Below are 19,410 nucleotides of genomic sequence, written 5' to 3'. Positions count from 1 at the left end.
CTGGTACAACGTGCCGGTAATTGTCTAAAGAATCTTGGTGACTATGTTGAAAAGCCGTGTCATGTGTAGTGCAGCGTTCGATAAAAGTTACTTGGTCCGCCACAATACGAGGTGCGGCTAGAAAAAAACCGGACTGATGCTGGAAAAAACATTTATTTACAATTATTTACAATTTCATGTTATCACCTTCAATGTACTCTCCTCCTCGGTCTCTACACCGCTCCATACGAATTTTCCACTGTTCATAGCAATGCTGCAGATCATTTTCGGTAAGTCCATACATTACTTCCGTCGCTTTTTCTTTTACTGCTTCAACAGTCTCAAATCTAGTTCCTTTCAAAGCTGACTTGACTTTAGGGAAAAGAAAAAAGTCACAGGGGGCCAAATCAGGTGAGTAGGGTGGATGATCTAAGATGGGAATGTTGTGTTTTGCCAAAAACGTCTTCACTGACAATGCACTGTGAGCTGGGGCATTGTCTTGGTGAAGGATCCATGACTTTTTTCTCCACAAATCGTTCCGTTTTCTCCGTACTCGCTCACGTAGGGTAGCCAGGACGCTAATGTAGTAATGCTGATTCACTGTTTGTCCCTCTGGTACCCAATCAATGTGCACAATCCCTTTGATGTCAAAAAAACAATCATCATTGTTTTGAATTTCGATTTTGACATTCGTGCTTTTTTTGTCGTGGAGAACCAGGAGTTTTCCAATGCATCGATTGGCGTTTAGTTTCGGGATCGTAAGTAAAAAACCACGATTCATCGCAAGTAATAACATTTTGTAAGAAGGTGGGATCACTTTCAATTTTTTCCAGGATGTCAGAACAAATCATTCTTCGGCGTTCCTTCTGTTCAATTGTGAGACACTTTGGAACCATTTTTGAACACACTTTGTTCATGTTGAAACTTTCATGAAGAATCTGCCTAACACTTTCCTTGTCAACTCCTGTTAACTCAGACACTGCTCTGATTGTTAAACGGCGATCTTGTCGAACAAGTTTACCGATTTTTTCAATGTTTGCATCAGTTTTTGCTGACAATGGTCTGACAGTGCGAGTGTCATCACTGGTGTCTTCGCGGCCATCTTTAAATCGTTTAAATCACTCAAACACTTGTGTTCGCGATAAACAATCATCGCCGTACACTTGTTGTAACATTACAAACGTTTCGCTTGCAGATTTTCCTAGTTTGAAACAAAATTTGATGTTAACACGCTGTTCTTTCTGTACACTCAACATTTTCCGACGCACTGACAAAACGTCAACTACTTAAAACAGACGCCACGGGCAGACTGAGTGCAGGAGGCAGACGAAACTCGAGCAGTAGGCGGAGCCAGAGTCACGTGACAGGCCACGCGACTTTCAGCCTTATTGCATTCGTTTTATTGTTTCACCAGTACTAGTCCGGTTTTTTTCTAGTCACACCTCGTAATGTGTAACTTCCCGTCGTATCCGTGTGCCAGAGGAGCGAAGGATAGTAGGTAGACTTTTTTCCCTTAACGTGAATTCATTTCCGTTTATCTCTCTCTCGATTTATATTCTGTACTTTATTCTTACTTTCTTAAAACAGAATACTTTGTTTCAACTTTATGCCACACTTACCTCCAGCACTGAGTTGTTCAGCTGGTCCTGGCTCAGGTTCACGTTCTTCGTCTGCATCCTGAAACGAAGGATCACGAAGTTAAAGCAAAATCAACTGTTGACCCATGTGTATGAAATTAGAGGAGGGGGTGGAGGAGGAGGAGGAGGCGGAGGAGGAGGAAGGAAATAATATTCTGTAAGGTGGTACTGTATACTATGGTTGCATCCTTGTGTGACTGAAGCTGAGGGAAAGCATCCATGCCTACGTCAAGGAATGAACAAAAAATAAAAAAATAAAACAGTTCTGGTAACTATCACCTTACTTGCTTTATGGACGCTTCTAGTATGGCAACTGAAAAACAGGAAGAAGGAATGTTTTCGATATACTCTAGATGTACTGTACGAGCACAGAAATGGAACAAAGGAGGGTGTGAAGGAGCAAATACGGCTGGGAAAGAAGTATGGAGAAGGAAAAGGAAGTTTGCGATTTCACGTCCCGTCGACGGCGTGATCATTACGTCAGGGCACACGTTGTTACATCCAGCCGAAGTGGCCGAGCGGTTCTAGGCGCTGCAGTTTGGAACCGCGCGATCGCTATGGTCGCAGGTTCGAATCCTACCTCGGGCATGGATGTGTGTGCTGTCCTTAGGTTAGTTAGGTTTAAGTAGTTCTAAGTTCTGGGGGACTCATGACCACAGCAGTTAAGTCCCATAGTGCTCAGAGCCATTTGAACCATTTGTCGCCCGCCGAACAGCAGTTCAATTAGAGTGATGGTCTGGGGTACCATTTCTTTCCACAGCAGGACATCTTTGGCTGTCATCTGGCACGATAACCTTCAGGAGGACATCCAATAACTCTGTCAGTCAATTCCAAGCGGAATAACTGCTTGCATAAGGGCTGCAGCTAGGCCAACGCATTGCTGACTTGTTCAATGTGTGAATCTCTTTCTCTTGAATAAATCATCAAATTTTTCCGAAATTGTAATCTTTCTTGTCTGTATGTGTACATCACATATCCCGATTTCCGTCCCATTCGGATAATTCGTTCGCGATGAGTATTTATTATGCTACTGTATGATTTGTAGTAGCTACAAGTTTAAAATTTCGTTTTCAATTCACAGTCTAGAAACAGAATAAAATAAGGATAATGCGGGTACATGGTGAAACAACGCACTGGTGGGCGGTTTGCGGGTTTAAATCACCTCGGGGTATGACCATGCGGTGCATCTGACTTGTGGTCGTCGCACGGTGGCGTTGGCAGCAGTCCACATACGCAGAGGTGTGTTGGTGCATGTCAGAGTACGGTGCAGCGAATAAGTGTGCAGATGTTTTCAGACGTACTAATGATGACTGTGTGTTGAAAATGGCTCAAAGAACACATATTTCTGACGTTATGAGGGGTAGAATACTAGGGCGACTGGAGGCTGGTCAAACACATCAGGTCTCAGCATGGGCCCTCCGTGTGCCACAAAGTGTGATCTCAAGATTATGGCAACGATTCCAGCAGACAGGAAACGTATCCAGGCGCTATAGTACGGGACGTCCACTGTGTACAACACCACAAGACGACCGATACCTCATCATCAGTGCCCGCAGACGGCCACGGAGTACTGCTGGTAGGCCTTCCCGGGTCCTTACCGCAGCCACTGGAACAGTTGTCTCCAGACACACAGTCTACAGACGACTGAACAGACATGGTTTATGCGCCCTGAGACGTGCAAGGTGAATTCCACTGACCCCTTGTCACAGGAGAGCCCGTAAAGCCTGGTGTCAAGAACACAGTACATGGTCATTGGAGCAGTGGTCCCAGGTTATGTTCACGGACGAGTCCAGGTATAGTCTGAACAGTGATTCTCGCCGGGTTTTCATCTGGCGTGAACCAGGAACCAGATACCAACCTCTTAATGTCCTTGAAAGGGACCTGTATGGAAGTCGTGGTTTGATGGTGTGGGGTGGCATTATGATTGATGCACGTACACCCCTGCGTGTCCTTGACAGGAGAACTGTGACAGGTCAGGTGAATCGGGACGTCATTTTGCACAAATATGTCCACCTTTTCAGGGGTGCAATGGGTCCCACCTTCCTCCTGATGGATGATAACGCATGGCTCGACCAAGCTGCCATCGTGGAGGAGTACCTTGAAACAGAAGATATCAGGCGAATGGAGTGGCCTGCCTGTTCTCCAGACCTAAGCCCCATCCAGCACGTCTGGGATGCTCTCGGTCGACGTATCGCTGCACGTCTTCAAACCCCTACGACACTTCAGGAGCTCCGACAGGCACTGGTGCAAGAATGAGAGGCTATACCCCAGCAGCTGCTCGACCACCTGATCCAGAGTATGCCAACCCGTTGTGCGGCCTGTGTACGTGTGCATGGTAATCATGCCCCACATTGATGTCAGGGTACATGCGCAGTAAACAGTGGCGTTTTGTAGCACATGTGTTTCGGGACGGTTTTCTCAATACCATGGACTTACAGATCTGTGTCGTGTGTGTTCCCAATGTGCCTATGCTATTAGCGCCAGATTTGTGTAGTGCCACGTTGTGTGGCACCACATTCTGCAGTTATCCTTAATTTATGAGCATTAGTGTAGATAAATCGGGTGACGCTGAGGGAATTAGATTAGGAAATGAGACACTTAAAGTAGTAAAGGAGTTTTGCTATTTAGGGAGTAAAATAACTGATGATGGTCGAAGTACAGAGGATATAAAATGTAGACTGGCAATGGCAAGGAAAGCGTTTCTGAAGAAGAGAAATTTGTTAACATCGAGTATAGATTTAAGTGTCAGGAAGTCGTTTCTGAAAGTATTTGAATGGAGTGTAGTCATGTATGGAAGTGAAACATGGACGATAAATAGATTGGACAAGAAGAGAATAGAAGCTTTCGAAATGTGGTGCTACAGAAGAATGCTGAAGATTAGATGGGTAGATTACATAACTAATGAGGAGGTATTGAATAGAATTGGGTAGAAGAGGAGTTTGTGGCACAACTTGAGAGAAAAAATGGGACCGGTTGGTAGGACATGTTTTGAGACATCAAGGGATCACAAATTTAACATTGGAGGGCAGCGTGGAGGGTAAAAATCGTAGAGGGAGACCAAGAGATGAATACACTAAGCAGATTAAGAAGGATATAGGTTGCAGTAAGTACTGAGAGATGAAGAAGCTTGCACAGGATAGAGTAGCGTGGACAGCTGCATCAAATCAGTCTCATGACTGAAGACCACAACAACAACAACAACAAGCAAAACAAGTGTAGATATCACTGGAACTTATCACTGCAATAAAGCTGTGGTTATTGTCATTCAAAAATGTTCAAATGTGTGTGAAGTCTTATGGGACTTAACTGCTAAGGTCTTCGATCCCTAAGCTTACACATTACTTAACCTAAATTATGCTAAGGACAAACACACACACCCATGCCCGAGGGAGGACGCGAACCTCCGCCGGGACCAGCCGCACAGTCCATGATTGCAGCGCCCCAGACCGCTCGGCTAATCCCGCGCGGCTACTGTCATTCAAAATTCGTTATAAAATGAAGAAATAAAAGAAGATAGCGTGCGTTACTTTGATTAGTTGGGTTAGAATTCTAACTCGACACTGATATTAATGCATAGCTTGAAAATCCATCATATTACAGATCTTTCGATCAAGTTAATGATGTTGTGGAAACGCTGAATATTACTTTGAGCGCCTCCTGTTAATGCTTGTCTAGGTGAATACATATAATCAACATCTTGAACACGTCTAAAGATATTTGCAGAGAAATCATTAGCCGCCTCACGCTGTGTATAGAGAGAGTAGCGGGCCGAGAACAGAGCCTTGCGGAACCCCACTTAGCAGCAGTCCAGCGCTATTGAGAGCGCTGGCAGCGAGACTCCTAGCGGCGCGGTATCTCATCTCCACTGCTCCCACAGAGCTGCCCGCGATTGTGTGCTAATGCGTGGTCAGTCGCTGCGAGAGTTTATTGAGACGAGAGCGGCGCTGTTAGCCAGCGAGATTATCGTATCGCGACCCTGGATGAAGCAGGCCAGGCGGAGCTGCCTCGCCCGAGACAGCTGCGTATATCCCCCTGAACTGACGTACCGCAGCGATTCATTTGCCTAAATCAATCCGTCTCTTCCGCGACGGTCGCTCTCTCCCCCTGTTTCTCTCTCCCTCATTATGCTCTCACTCGCTTTAAATGGCTAAATGGCATCTATAGAGACCGGACAATTGCTCGTAACTTCCCCGCAAGTCAAACGCAAAGGCTGTTTGTTCCCTCCTAGGTTATGTGCTGGACGGATAAAAAAAAATCTTTGCAATGTTTCCAACATACTGCACGCTAATGCACATACCAGTAATATACCAACCGCGTTATAGCTCCCACGGATCCAGTCCAGTCAGAATGTATCAGAGCTATGGAAGCCTTGAGATCCAATAAGACAGAAAGGACATACAACATTCCTTCGCCTCCTGAATTTCTAAAATCATTCCTGGAAGTGACGACCAAACTACTTTTCAACCTTGTGTTTAGAACCCATGAAACTGGAGACTTTCGGAAAATTATCATTCACACAGTTCCGATTATAGTTCAGCCACTGGTGTTCAAAACAACCCTTTTCGTAATAAGCTAAACTTTGTGGTCTGCTTACAGCAGGTCTTGTCAGGGGGAAAGCCTCGTCAGAGTGATCCACCGTATGAGCGTCTGGGGAAGTGATTCCAGTGGTGGTTTCCCGTCGCCTTCCACTGATGATGATGAAATGATAATGAGGACAACGCAACACCCAGTCCCTGAGCGGAGAAATTCTCCGACCCAGCCGGGAATCGAATGGTTCAAATGGCTCTGAGCACTGTAGGACTTAACATCTGAGGTCATCAGTCCCCTAGACTTAGAACTACTTAAACCTAACTTACCTAAGGACACCACACACATCCATGCCCGAGGCAGGATTCGAACCTGCGACTGCAGCAGCAGCGCGGCTCCGGTTTGGAGCGCCTAGAACCGCTTGGTCACAGCGGCCGGCCCGGGAATCGAACCAGGGCCCCTTGGCATGACAGACCGCCGTGCTGACCACTCAGATATCGGGGCTTGCTTTTCGTGATAAAATCGCAGAATTTTTTTTCTAGACGGTTCTACAAGGTTTTTTTTTTTTTTTTTTTTTTGGGCGTGGGGGGGGCGGGAAGGGGTGGGGGGGAGTTTGCTGAATCCGACTTTCATTTTGGCTGTCTCGCTAAAGGTCGGCTTCTCAACGGAAAACGAAAAATTTCAAAATTTTCCGACGGTTTTCAATTTTTCGCTTATATTTCGAAAAAAATGCGCTCTTCGAAAATAACCATTCCACACAAAATTAAAGTAGACAAAATTTCCTATAAAATGCAATACGCTGTTCAATTTCCTAAAGAGCGGTATTGACGTTACAGCGCTCTTAAAAGAAGAGAGTTTTGGCCCTTCTGTGAAAACGTGAGTAGCGCCCCCCCCTCCCACCCCCTACAATTTTAAAATTATATATATTTTAACGAAAAAAACCTACATCACGTGAAAACACATTGAATTTCCTACAAGAGACATCTATAACATTCCATTTTCTCGTAAGAGAGGGAGGGGGCAAAGCGAAAATTACGAAAACGCCTACTGCCCTCCACACCCAAACGATCTCCCATCCTCTTTCATCGGCGGTATACTTTCGGCGTATGAATGAATTTATGGGAAAATATATCTGACGAAAACATTAACAAAACATATTTACAACCTATTAGGTACATGCCACTGAAAAGAAATGGGAATATGAAAGATGTATGTAGTATCTATAGCACTTCTCCTAAAAGAAAGTTTACGTTTACCGTATTTGTAGACTTAGAGAAAGCTTCTGGCAATATTGACTGGAACACTCTCTTTCAAATTCTGAAGGTAGCGGCAGTTGTAATGCACATGGATGCTTGTCTTTCAACCATACATTGCCGTAACAGCAGCACTAACAATGCAACTACAGCTGTGCACAGCCTGAACATCATTCCTACAACGTTGGGTACCCAGATGCTAAATAATTTTTTGCCGGCCGCGGTGGTCTAGCGGTTCTGGCGCTGCAGTCCGGAACCGCGGGACTGCTACGGTCGCAGGTTCGAATCCTGCCTCTGGCGTGGGTGTGTGTGATGTCCTTAGGTTAGTTAGGTATAAGTAGTTCTAAGTTCTAGGGGACTTATGACCTAAGATGTTGAGTCCCATAGTGCTCAGAGCCATTTGAACCCATTTTTTTGTTAAATAGTTTTCTGCATACACTGGTTCAAGTTTAATTAAAACCACTCTGCATTTCAACCTCATGTTTCAATTTCTTACCAAGACATCAGAAGAGGGTTTGAAGACGTTACATAGTATCTCGTGTAGTGAACAGGCCAGTTGAGGCATTTAAACAAAGCCGATGTCTGGACAGGCACTGTGCCCCATCAGCCAGCAGAGAAGACTCCCGCAGACTTTTGCGCGCGCTGCCGCGTCCTGTCACGGCCGCCACGGGTGCCTGGTTAGGAGCTGGCCTGGCGCTGACTCAGCCCCTCCCACGCCGGGTTACTGACCACACAGACACACACATCGCGGCGTGGCGAGGCTGCCGCTACAGCAGATCAAGGCCAGCTTCCACTTCAAGGGCTGCGCCACTGCCGTCTTTTTCTAAGTAATTCTAGAGCTTCTGGCCCCTGCTAAGGAAGTCTGTAGTATCACGAAATTGTCAGTGCCACTCGGTGCCTGTAATTCCCGACCCAACGTATGCACAAGCCGTTTTACAAGTTGCATTATACGGTAAGTGTTTAGAAGAAATACCTGAATGGTGCGAAAAGTGGCAGTTGACCCTAAATAACGAAAAGTGTGAGGTCATCTCCATGAGTGCTAAAAGGAACTCATTAAACTTCGGTTACACGATAAATCAGTCTAATCTGAAAGCCCTAAATTCAACTAAATACCTAGGTATTACAATTACGAACAACTTAAATTGGAATGAACACATAGAAAATGTTGTGGGGAAGGCTAACCAAAGGCTGCGTTTTACTGGCAGGACACTTAGAAACTGTAACAGACCTACTAAGAAGACTGCCTACACTATACTTGTCCGTCCTCTTTTAGAATACTGCTGCGCGGTGTGGGATCCTTACCAGATAGAACTGACGGAGTACATCGAAAAATATGGGAGAGAGTGTCACAGAAATGATACAGGATATGGGCTGAAATTATCGTGAAATATGGGAGAGAGTGTCACAGAAATGATACGGGATATACGCTGGAAATCATTAAAAGAAAGGCGTTTTTCGTTGTGACGGAATCTTCTCACGAAATTCCAATCACCAACTTTCTCCTCCGAATGCGAAAATATTTTGTTGACACCGACCAACATAGGGAGGAACGATCACCACGATAAAATAAGGGAAATCAGAGCTCTTACAGAAAGATATAGGTGTTCATACTTTCCGCGCGCTATACGAGATTGGAAAAATAGAGAATTGTGAAGTTGGTTCGATGAACCCTCTGCCAGGCACTTAAATATGATTTGCAGAGTATCCATTAGACGTAGATGTAGATGTAGATGTAAAATATGTATTTGTTAGGCAACTGCGGAAATTAGGCTTTTTGTTCTCTTTTCATGTAACGACTGATTGCAGAGAGGACGACTGACGCATTTGAAGATGGGCAGGTCTGAAAATATCTGGTGACAAGTTATCACGCACCAATGGCCATCGTCCCTTAGAGTAACGACCGCAACTTTTATTGTAACTTACGCTAATGGAATTAGTTTAAGTGCAGTTTTTGTCAGACAAAATTGTTCCTTTTAATGTACAGACCCTATCACAACTATACGCGTTTATTCAAGATTGGAAGTTAATTAAATGTGTAGAACTTAAGGACGGAAGTAACGTTTGCATGATTTGTGGCTGTCAAGAGACATTTCTAATATTTCTGACTTTGCAGCCATCATATTCGGCTACAAGAAGCTCTTTTTAGAACGGTTCAGAAGGCAGCTGTGGCAAGATGACGTAATGTGGTGTGAGGTACCTGTTAGGTGCGGATATCGTGAGGAAGACCGCCTAAATTGTGGTCCTTCTCCGCGATTCGCTGCTGAGTTCGGAAGCTGCGCGCCAAAATGTGTATCTTCTGTTATTAATATTAGACAAACTAAACAGTATATTACTTGCATGTCATGTTTAAAGCATCTCTCAATAGCATGCTATCATTCTATTATTTCGCAAGTATTAATAACCAGCAGAATAATAAACAACTGCGAAACGAAAACGCAGACGAAGCAGTTCGGTGATCTTCGGATCGCGCCTATCTTGGATGGCGGGCGAAGTGGTTCGGCTGTAACATCAGAGCTGGCTCGGCAGTCTCGGAGGACGGACATATTGTCCGCCGCGGTATCAGTTAAGAACTTATTAGCAACGTATAGTTATTTGGACATACAGCTGAGAACAGAGCGGCAACGGTGGCCGAGCGGTTCTAGGCGCTTCCGTCTGGAACCGCGCGACTGCTACGGTCGCAGGTTCGAATCCTGCCTCGGGAATGGATGTGTGTGATGTCCTTAGGTTAGTTAGGTTTAAATAGTTCTAAGTTCTAGGGGACTGATGACCTCAGATGTTAAGTCCCATAGTGCTCAGAGCCATTTGAACCATTTGAGAACAGTGCAATACTAATTTACGGAACCATGCAGATCATTAATTTGTTGAAGGATAGAAATCATTTGTGAATCTATAAAAGGAATGTAAATGTGCAGTTTCTCGTGTTCCGCTAATAAAAAGCTAGTGGCATCCTGTATAAACAAGCTGATTGGAAATTTAATTATTTATAAAAGAACAGTTACTCGCTAAGAGTTTCTTACAGCCTCAAGATTACGGATTTACGATCAACGTGCTGTTTTCTGTACAGGGGACAACAACCACAGAATACTGTAGGTTGCTGAACATTTATTGAAATTTGTGCATTCCACTCAGGGCGGTGGAAGCAAATAGGTACCTCGCATGTATTGCAATCTTAGTACAAATTAGGTCGGTGACACGTCATCTGTGGTAACAAAGAGGAGATATGACAAAGAGAAGTATTTTCGAGGGAAAGAGGTTGATTATACGCACACGTAACTATCTCCCGCTCTCTCTCCATCTGTCTTTTTCAACTTGCCGTACATTGTTCCACGAAATTTGACCATACGCAGAAACAACTGCTATAGTACAGGGTGATTCAAAAAGAATACTACAACTTTAAAAATGTGTATTTAATGAAAGAAACATAATATAACCTTCTGTTATACATCATTACAAAGAGTATTTAAAAAGGTTTTTTTTTCACTCAAAAACAAGTTCAGAGATGTTCAATATGGCCCCCTCCAGACACTCGAGCAATATCAACCCGATACTCCAACTCGTTCCACACTCTCTGTAGCATATCAGGCGTAACAGTTTGGATAGCTGCTGTCATTTCTCGTTTCAAATCATCAATGGTGGCTGGGAGAGGTGGCCGAAACACCATATCCTTAACATACCCCCATAAGAAAAAATCGCAGGGGGTAAGATCAGGGCTTCTTGGAGGCCAGTGATGAAGTGCTCTGTCACGGGCTGCCTGGCGGCCGATCCATCGCCTCGGGTAGTTGACGTTCAGGTAGTTACGGACAGATAAGTGCCAATGTGGTGGCGCTCCATCCTGCTGAAGTATGAATTGTTGTGCTTCTTGTTCGAGCTGAGGGAACAGCCAATTCTCTAACATCTCCAGATACTGTAGTCCAGTTACAGTAGCACCTTCGAAGAAAAAGGGACCAAAAACTTTATTGGCTGAAATGGCGAACAAATGTACAACTAAATGAAACTTTATAGCTCAGAGTTTTAAATTCTTAAAGTTGTGGTATTCTTTTTGAATCACCCTGTATAATACAGATGGTAACTGAAAGGAATACTCAATGAAGCGAACACGAAATTACACTTTTATTCAACGACAATAGCTACATTGTAATCACCGCGATTTCTGAAGATCGCCTGGATATTACTAAACACGGGATATGGTTGTTAATAGGATGTGGCATCACAGCGGACTGCAATGCAGGCTCCACGACATACGAAAGTAACTTGTGCATGATTTGCGACTGCCAAGTTACATTGCTCCACGAAATTTGACGATACGTAGAAAGAACTGCTACAGTATAATACGGAAGGTAATAAAGGGAACACGCTTTGGCCGGCCGCTGTGGCCGAGCGGTTCTAGGCCCTTCGGTCCGGAACCGCGCTGCTGCTACGGTCGCAGGTTAGAATCCAGCCTCGGGCATGGATGTGTGTGATGTCCTTAGGTTAGTTAGGTTTAAGTAGTTCTAAGTCTAGGGGACTGATGACCTCCGATGTTAAGTCGCATACTGCTTATAGCCATTTGAACCATTTGAACACGCTATGAAACAAACAGAAAATTACACGTTTATTCAAAGGCAATAGCTACATTGTCGTCACCGCGATTTATGAAGGTCCCCTGCTTATTACGAATGTTGGGATATGGCTCCTGACAGGATGTAAGATCAACGGGGACGGCAAAGCATGCTCTAAAACGTCCTCCCATGCTGGAGATAAGGTTGATAAAGAGCTCTTGTGGTATTACTAATAAAGTGATTACTACAGTAGTCAATGTTTTTATTAAGTCCTGGTGATACGTAGGTGGATCACTTTAGGAATAATGATAATACGGGGTTACGCACCAACTAACTTAGCTTTCTCAGTACAAACATGTTCTTTCATCCAAACCTCAACACCTTTTGCTGGCTCCACTTTCCTTCTGTTACGTGTAACAATATACGGAGTGACAATTATTGAACTATATTAAATAAAATCGTCGTAACTTCTGAATAGTTTGCTTTAGGACGTTCAGACTGCACGGCTGGCCGCGGGTCATGGTGGGAATTATATGCGCATGCGGACGCGCATTATTGCCCAGGTCATTTTGCACGAGAACATGTCACGGTTCAGCGTGCCTGAGCGTATAGTGCTTGTGAAGGCCTACTATACGAGCAATAACAGCCCAACTACACCTCAAAAGAAGTTTGCGACCGAGTTCAAGCTGAAGACAACCGGTGCAAGTGTGCTAACAATCAAGAACTTGATTCACAAGTTTGAGAGAAAGGGCAGCGTTCGTGATGACAGTGTTGGCACTATCGGTCGTCCTAAAGGGGCGAAAACGACCAAAAACATCAAGAAGACAGCCGGTGTTTCAAATCAGCCCCAGCAAATAGATCAGACGAGCTGCACAACAGGTGGGAATCAACCGGGAGACACCGCGACAAATTTTTGACCTCCATCTCTTTCCATACAAAATTCAAACCCATTACGAATGAAGTTCCAGGGGCGTGAAACAGCGAATGTGTTTCGCCAACACTATTGTCCACAGAACTGACGAACAGGACTTCGATGTGAATATGGTTTGGTTCAGCGACGAAGGCCATTTTCATTTGGCTGGGTTCGTCAATATGCAAAATTGGCGCCGTCGAGAAGTCTCTCCATCCTAAATGGGTGACTGTATGGAGTGCAATGTCCAGTCGCGGAATAATCGATGCGACATTCCTCGATGGCACGGTGACTACCGAACAGTACGTGAAGGTTTTGGAAGATGGTTTCATCCCCATTATACAAAGTGACGCTGATTTCGACAAGATGTGGTTCATGCAAGACGGAGCTCGACTCCTTCGAAGCAGGAGAGTATTTGATGTCCTGGAGAAACAATTTGGGGACTGCATTATGGCTCTGGTATCCAGAGGCCACTGACATGGGCTTCGATTAGCCGCCAAATTCTCCAGATCTGAACAATTTGACTCCTTTTTGTGGGGCTCTATTAAATACAAGGTGTACAGCAATAACCTCAAACCCATTTCTGGGCTGAAAACATCCATTCAGGAGGTCATCTACAGTATCGATGTTCCGACACTTCAGCAGGTCATTCAGAATTTCGCAATACGTCTGCGTCACATCATCGCCAATGATGGCAGGCATATCGAACGTGTCATAACCTAAATCCGAATATTTGTAGTGACGTTTACATGTTGAACAAAGTGTGTGCACGCAGTACTTTGTAACTAATTCTTTTTTTCGTATAGTTCAATAATTGTCACCCTGTAAGTGGATTTATCAATCGTGTAATTACAGTTCCTCATATTTCTGTTCGAAATTTCTAACCAATGAAATGTGTTATACAGTAACAACCCTTACGTTAAAACTCTGAACGTCAGGTCGTGAACATCTTTCAACTGCTACAGTTATCTAACCATTACCTTGGGCAGAAGTCCTGGTATTGTCTACACAGCCCCGGAGCTGTACAGTGTACAAGCTGATCAACAGTTTGGAGTTAACATCTAGTTCAGTGAGAATAATCAATTAAGCAGTGAAAGGCAATGCACAGACTACACTCATCATTGGACCATGAATGTTTGTTGGTTGAATTAATTTTGACGTAGACAACAGCGGCACTTTTGCTGAAGGCTGTTGTTGTCGTGGTGGTCTTTGGTCCAGAGACTGGTTTGATGCAGCTCTCCATGCTACTCTATCCTGTGCAAGCTTCTTCATCTCCCAGTACCCACTGCAACCTACATCCTTCTGAATCTGTTTAGTGTACTCATCTCTTGGCCTCCCTCTACGATTTTTACCCTCCACGCTGCCCTCCCATACTAAATTGGTGATCCCTTGATGCCTCAGAACATGTCCTACCAACCGATCCCTTCTGCTAGTCAAGTTGCGCCACAAATTTTTCTTCTCTCCAATACTATTCAATACCTCCTCATTAGTTATGTGATCTACCCATCTAATCTTCAGCATTCTTCTGTAGCACCATATTTCGAAAGCTTATATTCTCTTCTTGTCCAAACTATTTATCGTCCACGTTTCACTTCCATACATGGATACACTCCATACAAATACTTTCAGAAACGACTTCCTGACACTTAAATCTATACTCGATGTTAACGAATTTCTCTTCTTCAGAAACGCTTTCTTTGCCATTGTCAGTCTACTTTTTATATCCTCTGAAGGTAATGGTTCGATATCTGTAGCAGTTGCGAGATGTATTTCTCCTTCACTACCCGCCAACTGATGGATGGCCGTTGGTTCATGTGGACGTGCTACATTCCGTCGCTTTAAGTCGGGGGAACGGTGGGCCACTTCATTCGCCGGATATCCTCTTCGTTCGAAGAGTTCCTCCACCTGCGCAGTTCGATGCGGTAGCGCGTTGTCATCCACAGAAATGAAATCAGGGCTGAATCCATCCATAAAAACACGCACGCGGGGAAGGATGTGTCACAACGTTAACCGGTGAGCATACCGGGCTCACAGATTTGGAGGTCAACACGACGATTATGCCTTCCACACCATCAACATCTGGACCATCAAAACGATAACCTCCGATTCTGTTCCTGGGTGCATTACGGGTCTCCGTCTCTTCCCATACGAAGGTACCTTCATCATTGTCAAATACACTACTGGCCATTAAAATTGCTACACCAAGAAGAAATGCAGATGATAAACGACTATTCATTAGACAAATATATTATACTAGAACTGACATGTGATTACATCTGCACGCAATTTGGGTGCATAGATGCCGACACACCAGTACCCAGAACAACCACCTCTGGCCGTAATAACGTCCTTGATACGCCTGAGCATTGAGTCAAACAGGGCTTGGATGGCGTGTGCAGCTACAGCTGCCCATGCAGCTTCAACACCATACCACAGTTCATCAAGAGTGGTGACTGGCGTATTGTGACGAGCCAGTTGCTCGGCCACCATTGACCAGACGTTTTCAATTGGTGAGACATCTGGAGAATGTGCTGGCCAGGGCAGCAGTCGAACATTTTCTGTATCCAGAAAGGCCCGTACAGGACCTGCAACTTGCGGTCGTGCATTATCCTGCTGAAATGTAGGGTTTCGCAGGGATCGAATGAAGGGTAGAGCCACGGGTCGTAACACATCTTAAATGTAACGTCCACTGTTCAAAGTGCCGTCAATGCGAACAAGAGGTGACCGCAACGTGTAACCAATGGCACCCCATACCATCACGCCGGGTGATACGCCAGTATGGCGATGACGAATACACGCTTCCAATGTGGGTTCACCGCGATGTCGTCAATCACGGATGCGACCACATGATGCTGTAAAAAGAACCTGAATTCATCCGAACAAAATGACGTTTTGCTATTCGCGCACCCAGGTTCGTCGTTGAGTACACCATCGCAGGCGCTCCTGTCTATGATGCAGTGTCAAGGGTAACCGCAGCCATGGTCTCCCAGCTAATAGTCCATGCTGCTGCAAACGTCGTCGAACTGTTCGTGCAGATGGTCGTTGTCTTGCAAACGTCCCCATCTGTTGACTCAGGGATCGAGACGTGGCTGCACGATCCGTTACAACCGTGTGGATAAGATGCCTGTCATCTCGACTGCTAGTGATAAGAAGCCGTTGGGATCCAGCACGGCGTTCCGTATTACCCTTCTGAACCCATCGATTCCATGTTCCGCTAACAGTCATTGGATCTCGACCAACGCGAGCAGCAATGTCGCGACACGATAAACCGCAATAGCGATAGGCTACAATCCGACCTTTATCAAAGTCGGAAACGTGATAGTACGCATTTCTCCTCCTTACACGAGGCATCACAACAACTTTTCACCAGGCAACGCCGGTCAACTGCTGTTTGTGTATGAGAAATCGGTTGGAAACCTTCCTCATGTGAGCACGTTGTAGGCGTCGCCACCGGCGCCAACCTTGTGTGAATGCTCTGAAAAGCTAATCGTTTGCATATCACAGCATCTTCTTCCTGTCGGTTAAATTCCGCGTCTGTAGCACGACATCTTCGTGGTGTAGCAGTTTTAATGACCAGGAGTGTATGATACGCTGGTGGTCCAGATAATATTCGGAGGCTGTACGTTTCCATGTGGCAATAAATGCAACGGTATATTCGTGTCAGTGGTCACCACACCACACCGTGATATTGATCACGGACACTATGTTCATGCGAGGTGAAGGTTAAAACAAGTTATGTGATGAACATCTCCACAATGTTTGATAAACATCGAACTGATGCTTCATAATGTAACGCTTTCCACTTTCACCAGTCTATGTATTACGAACAATGATGCTCCCATCGTAGTTTAAAGGGATATGCTCGAAATTATCATTAACTCTCCAACCAGGCCAACATGCAGTTTTCCGTCAGTCAACTCTTTGAATGTAGAAATACGCGTTGACTGCTCGATTTTGCATTCTAATCACACAAACACAATTAAATTCATTATTGTTTTATTAACTTGTAACAATGTATGTACATGACGATTCTTTCAACAGAGGTGGCAATTCAAAGTAAACAGACAATTATTAAAATTGTAGTGAGAATGATTTGGGACTATCGATTCATTCTCCTGATTAAATTAGTTGAACTCACATATTGCAGTTGTGTGATTCGACAAATTAATTAAGAAACGTAAATAAAGTACTTTACGTATTTACTACCTCATGAATGAAAATTCTCCCTGCATGCTAATCCATTCAGCAAATTTCTGCATACTACGCAATACTGTGAAGCTGGAGAATAAAATGCAATCAGAATGACAGACCTGGAAACCATTTTAAAGGAGGCAAGGAAGAATTATAAGTACATACAAGAATGGAGATAAAAATAATGCTCGAATTGTAGAGGTATACCCATTTTAAGGCCTACTTAAATAATGCATTCGTTTATCGTTAAAAGGGTACTCCAGCCAATAGCAGAAACATTTTCACGAGAGGAGCAATGTGGCATCCCCAAAGGCGGGTCCTATGCAGATACAACATTTGTTCTAACCCAACTGAAAAAAAAACGAAGAGAGTTCAATAAGCCACTATTCTGCTCTTCCTAGACTATAAGAAGGCCTACGATAAGGTGATAAGGACAAAATTATGAGAAATATTTGCCGACCACACTGTACCTCTAAATCTGTTGAATGTCATATATATTAATGGCAAATTTCTAAAAATTCGGAGAGAGTGAACCTGGGAATGAACAAACTTGTTGACACTCTTTTATTCGCGGATTAGCAGGTTCTATTAGCAAACAGTGAAAGCGCTTTACCAGAAAATGAAGTTAAACTGAATAACGTTTTACGAAGTAATCGAATGTGTAAATCTGTAAATAAAACAAAGTACTGGCAATTGAAAGGATACACGTAAGGAGAGCAAAAATGGTGATAAACAATAAGATAATAAAACAGATAAATTCTTTTAAATATGTTGAAACAGATATATGTGCAAAACTAATTCATATGCGGTACAGAAAAATAACGCTGTAGATGGTGGTATAAGGAGGCTGGATTGATGTTTGCATGAAAATGTTTTGTACCGGACACTCACTTTGTTCTTCTGGCGTGGCAGATAAACGGGACACTTTACAAAACATTTTATTGCAAACATCAGTCCAGCTTCCAAAGTGACATTGTCTCTTACTAAGTCTTCTCTTCTTCCACAGGATAACCACAGCATTTAAAAAAAAGACTATGTAACATCAGTATGACCTTATTGTAAAATTGTTTTTGTAATGCCATTTACCCTGGAGATGAGGTATTGCCTCGAAACATGTGGCTAAATAAATAAGTAATATAGTAGTTAATTAAGTTTGTGACTGCTAGCGGTAATTTAAAAAACCTTTATATAGTTTTTGAAACCTTGAGACGGAAATTCCCCTAAATTTCTTTGGTTTCGCTACAGGCTAACACTCATTCCTTGAAATGGAAGCACAAAAATAATTTTTTCTTGGCTTCCTTTACTGTTTGATGTGCAGACTGAATAATGTGAGAGATAGACTACAGCCCCGTCTCAGTCCCATTTCAACAACTCCTTCCCTCTCATGTTCTTCGATTGGTAACTTCGTCCTGCTTTCTCTACAGTTTGTAGATGACCCCGTATTTTAGACCTACAACGTTCAGAGTCGCAAAGTCTATCCTCTGGTCCACGTAGTCAAAATCTGTCTTTAATCCTACAAAAGCTATAAGCGTGCATTTGCCTGCCTTCAGCCCATCTTCTGAGGTAAGTCGAAGGGTCAATATGGCCTCGAGTGCTCCCACATTTCTCCGGAACACAAACTTATCATTCCCATAGGTCGACTTCTACCAGTTTTTCATTCTTCTGTAAATAATTCGTGTCATGACTTATTAAACTGTCAGCACCTGAATATTTAGAATTGGATTATTACATTGCTCTTGAAGTGTGGTAGTATTTTGCCCTTCTCACTTGTCTTCCACACCAGGGGGGATAGTTTCGTCATGGCTGTCTCTCCCAAGAACCTCAATAATTCTTGTTTCTTTCAGTACTCAGTCAACCTCTTCTTCCAATATTTTATGCCCCATTCCACCTTCATTTAATTCGCCTTTACTTCCCACAATATTGTCTTCAAGTTTCGTTTCTTATTATGACCCTTCCGTATATTCGTTCCACCCTTCAGCCTTCCATCCAACGTCCGCATTCACATACTCCCCAAGCGAGTTCATGATACGTGGCAGACGGAAATATAGGAGACATACTTAGGGGGGAAGCGGTATATTCGTTGACTCTTTAGGGACGCACGGTCTCGGAATTTTAACGGCACACCATATCACAGTGCACGACGCCTCACTTTTAGCGTCTGCTACTGCAGACAGTAGAGCACCGCCGTGACGCTTTCGCGCACACTAAACGAATTACTAAACCGAATTCTTTATTTAGTGCTTGCTAATCATCTAAGCTTTTGATATTTATACAGAAGCTCTCTTTTCTCCAAAGGAAACATAAATACTTTGATATAACACGTAAGTCCGCTTTTACCCTTGATTTAATTCAAGCACACGAAAGTATAGTTGTGC

At 43.9% G+C, this 19,410-nt stretch overlaps 1 protein-coding gene across 1 annotated transcript in view; it reads right to left on the bottom strand.

Annotated features, from left to right (window-relative positions):
* The window catches only part of LOC126424843 (mediator of RNA polymerase II transcription subunit 1-like), an 867,028-nt gene that overhangs the window by 614,243 nt on the left and 233,375 nt on the right, over positions 1-19,410 (bottom strand). The window contains exon 2 of the mRNA XM_050087650.1: positions 1,599-1,656. Within this exon, the coding sequence (XP_049943607.1) occupies positions 1,599-1,655 (57 nt within the window). The 5' untranslated portion in view covers position 1,656. The remainder of the gene's footprint in view (positions 1-1,598; positions 1,657-19,410) is intronic.

This window comes from Schistocerca serialis, chromosome 10, assembly GCF_023864345.2.
Source record: "Schistocerca serialis cubense isolate TAMUIC-IGC-003099 chromosome 10, iqSchSeri2.2, whole genome shotgun sequence".
Classification (NCBI taxonomy): domain Eukaryota; kingdom Metazoa; phylum Arthropoda; class Insecta; order Orthoptera; family Acrididae; genus Schistocerca; species Schistocerca serialis.
This window is presented reverse-complemented; position numbering and strand designations above follow the sequence as displayed.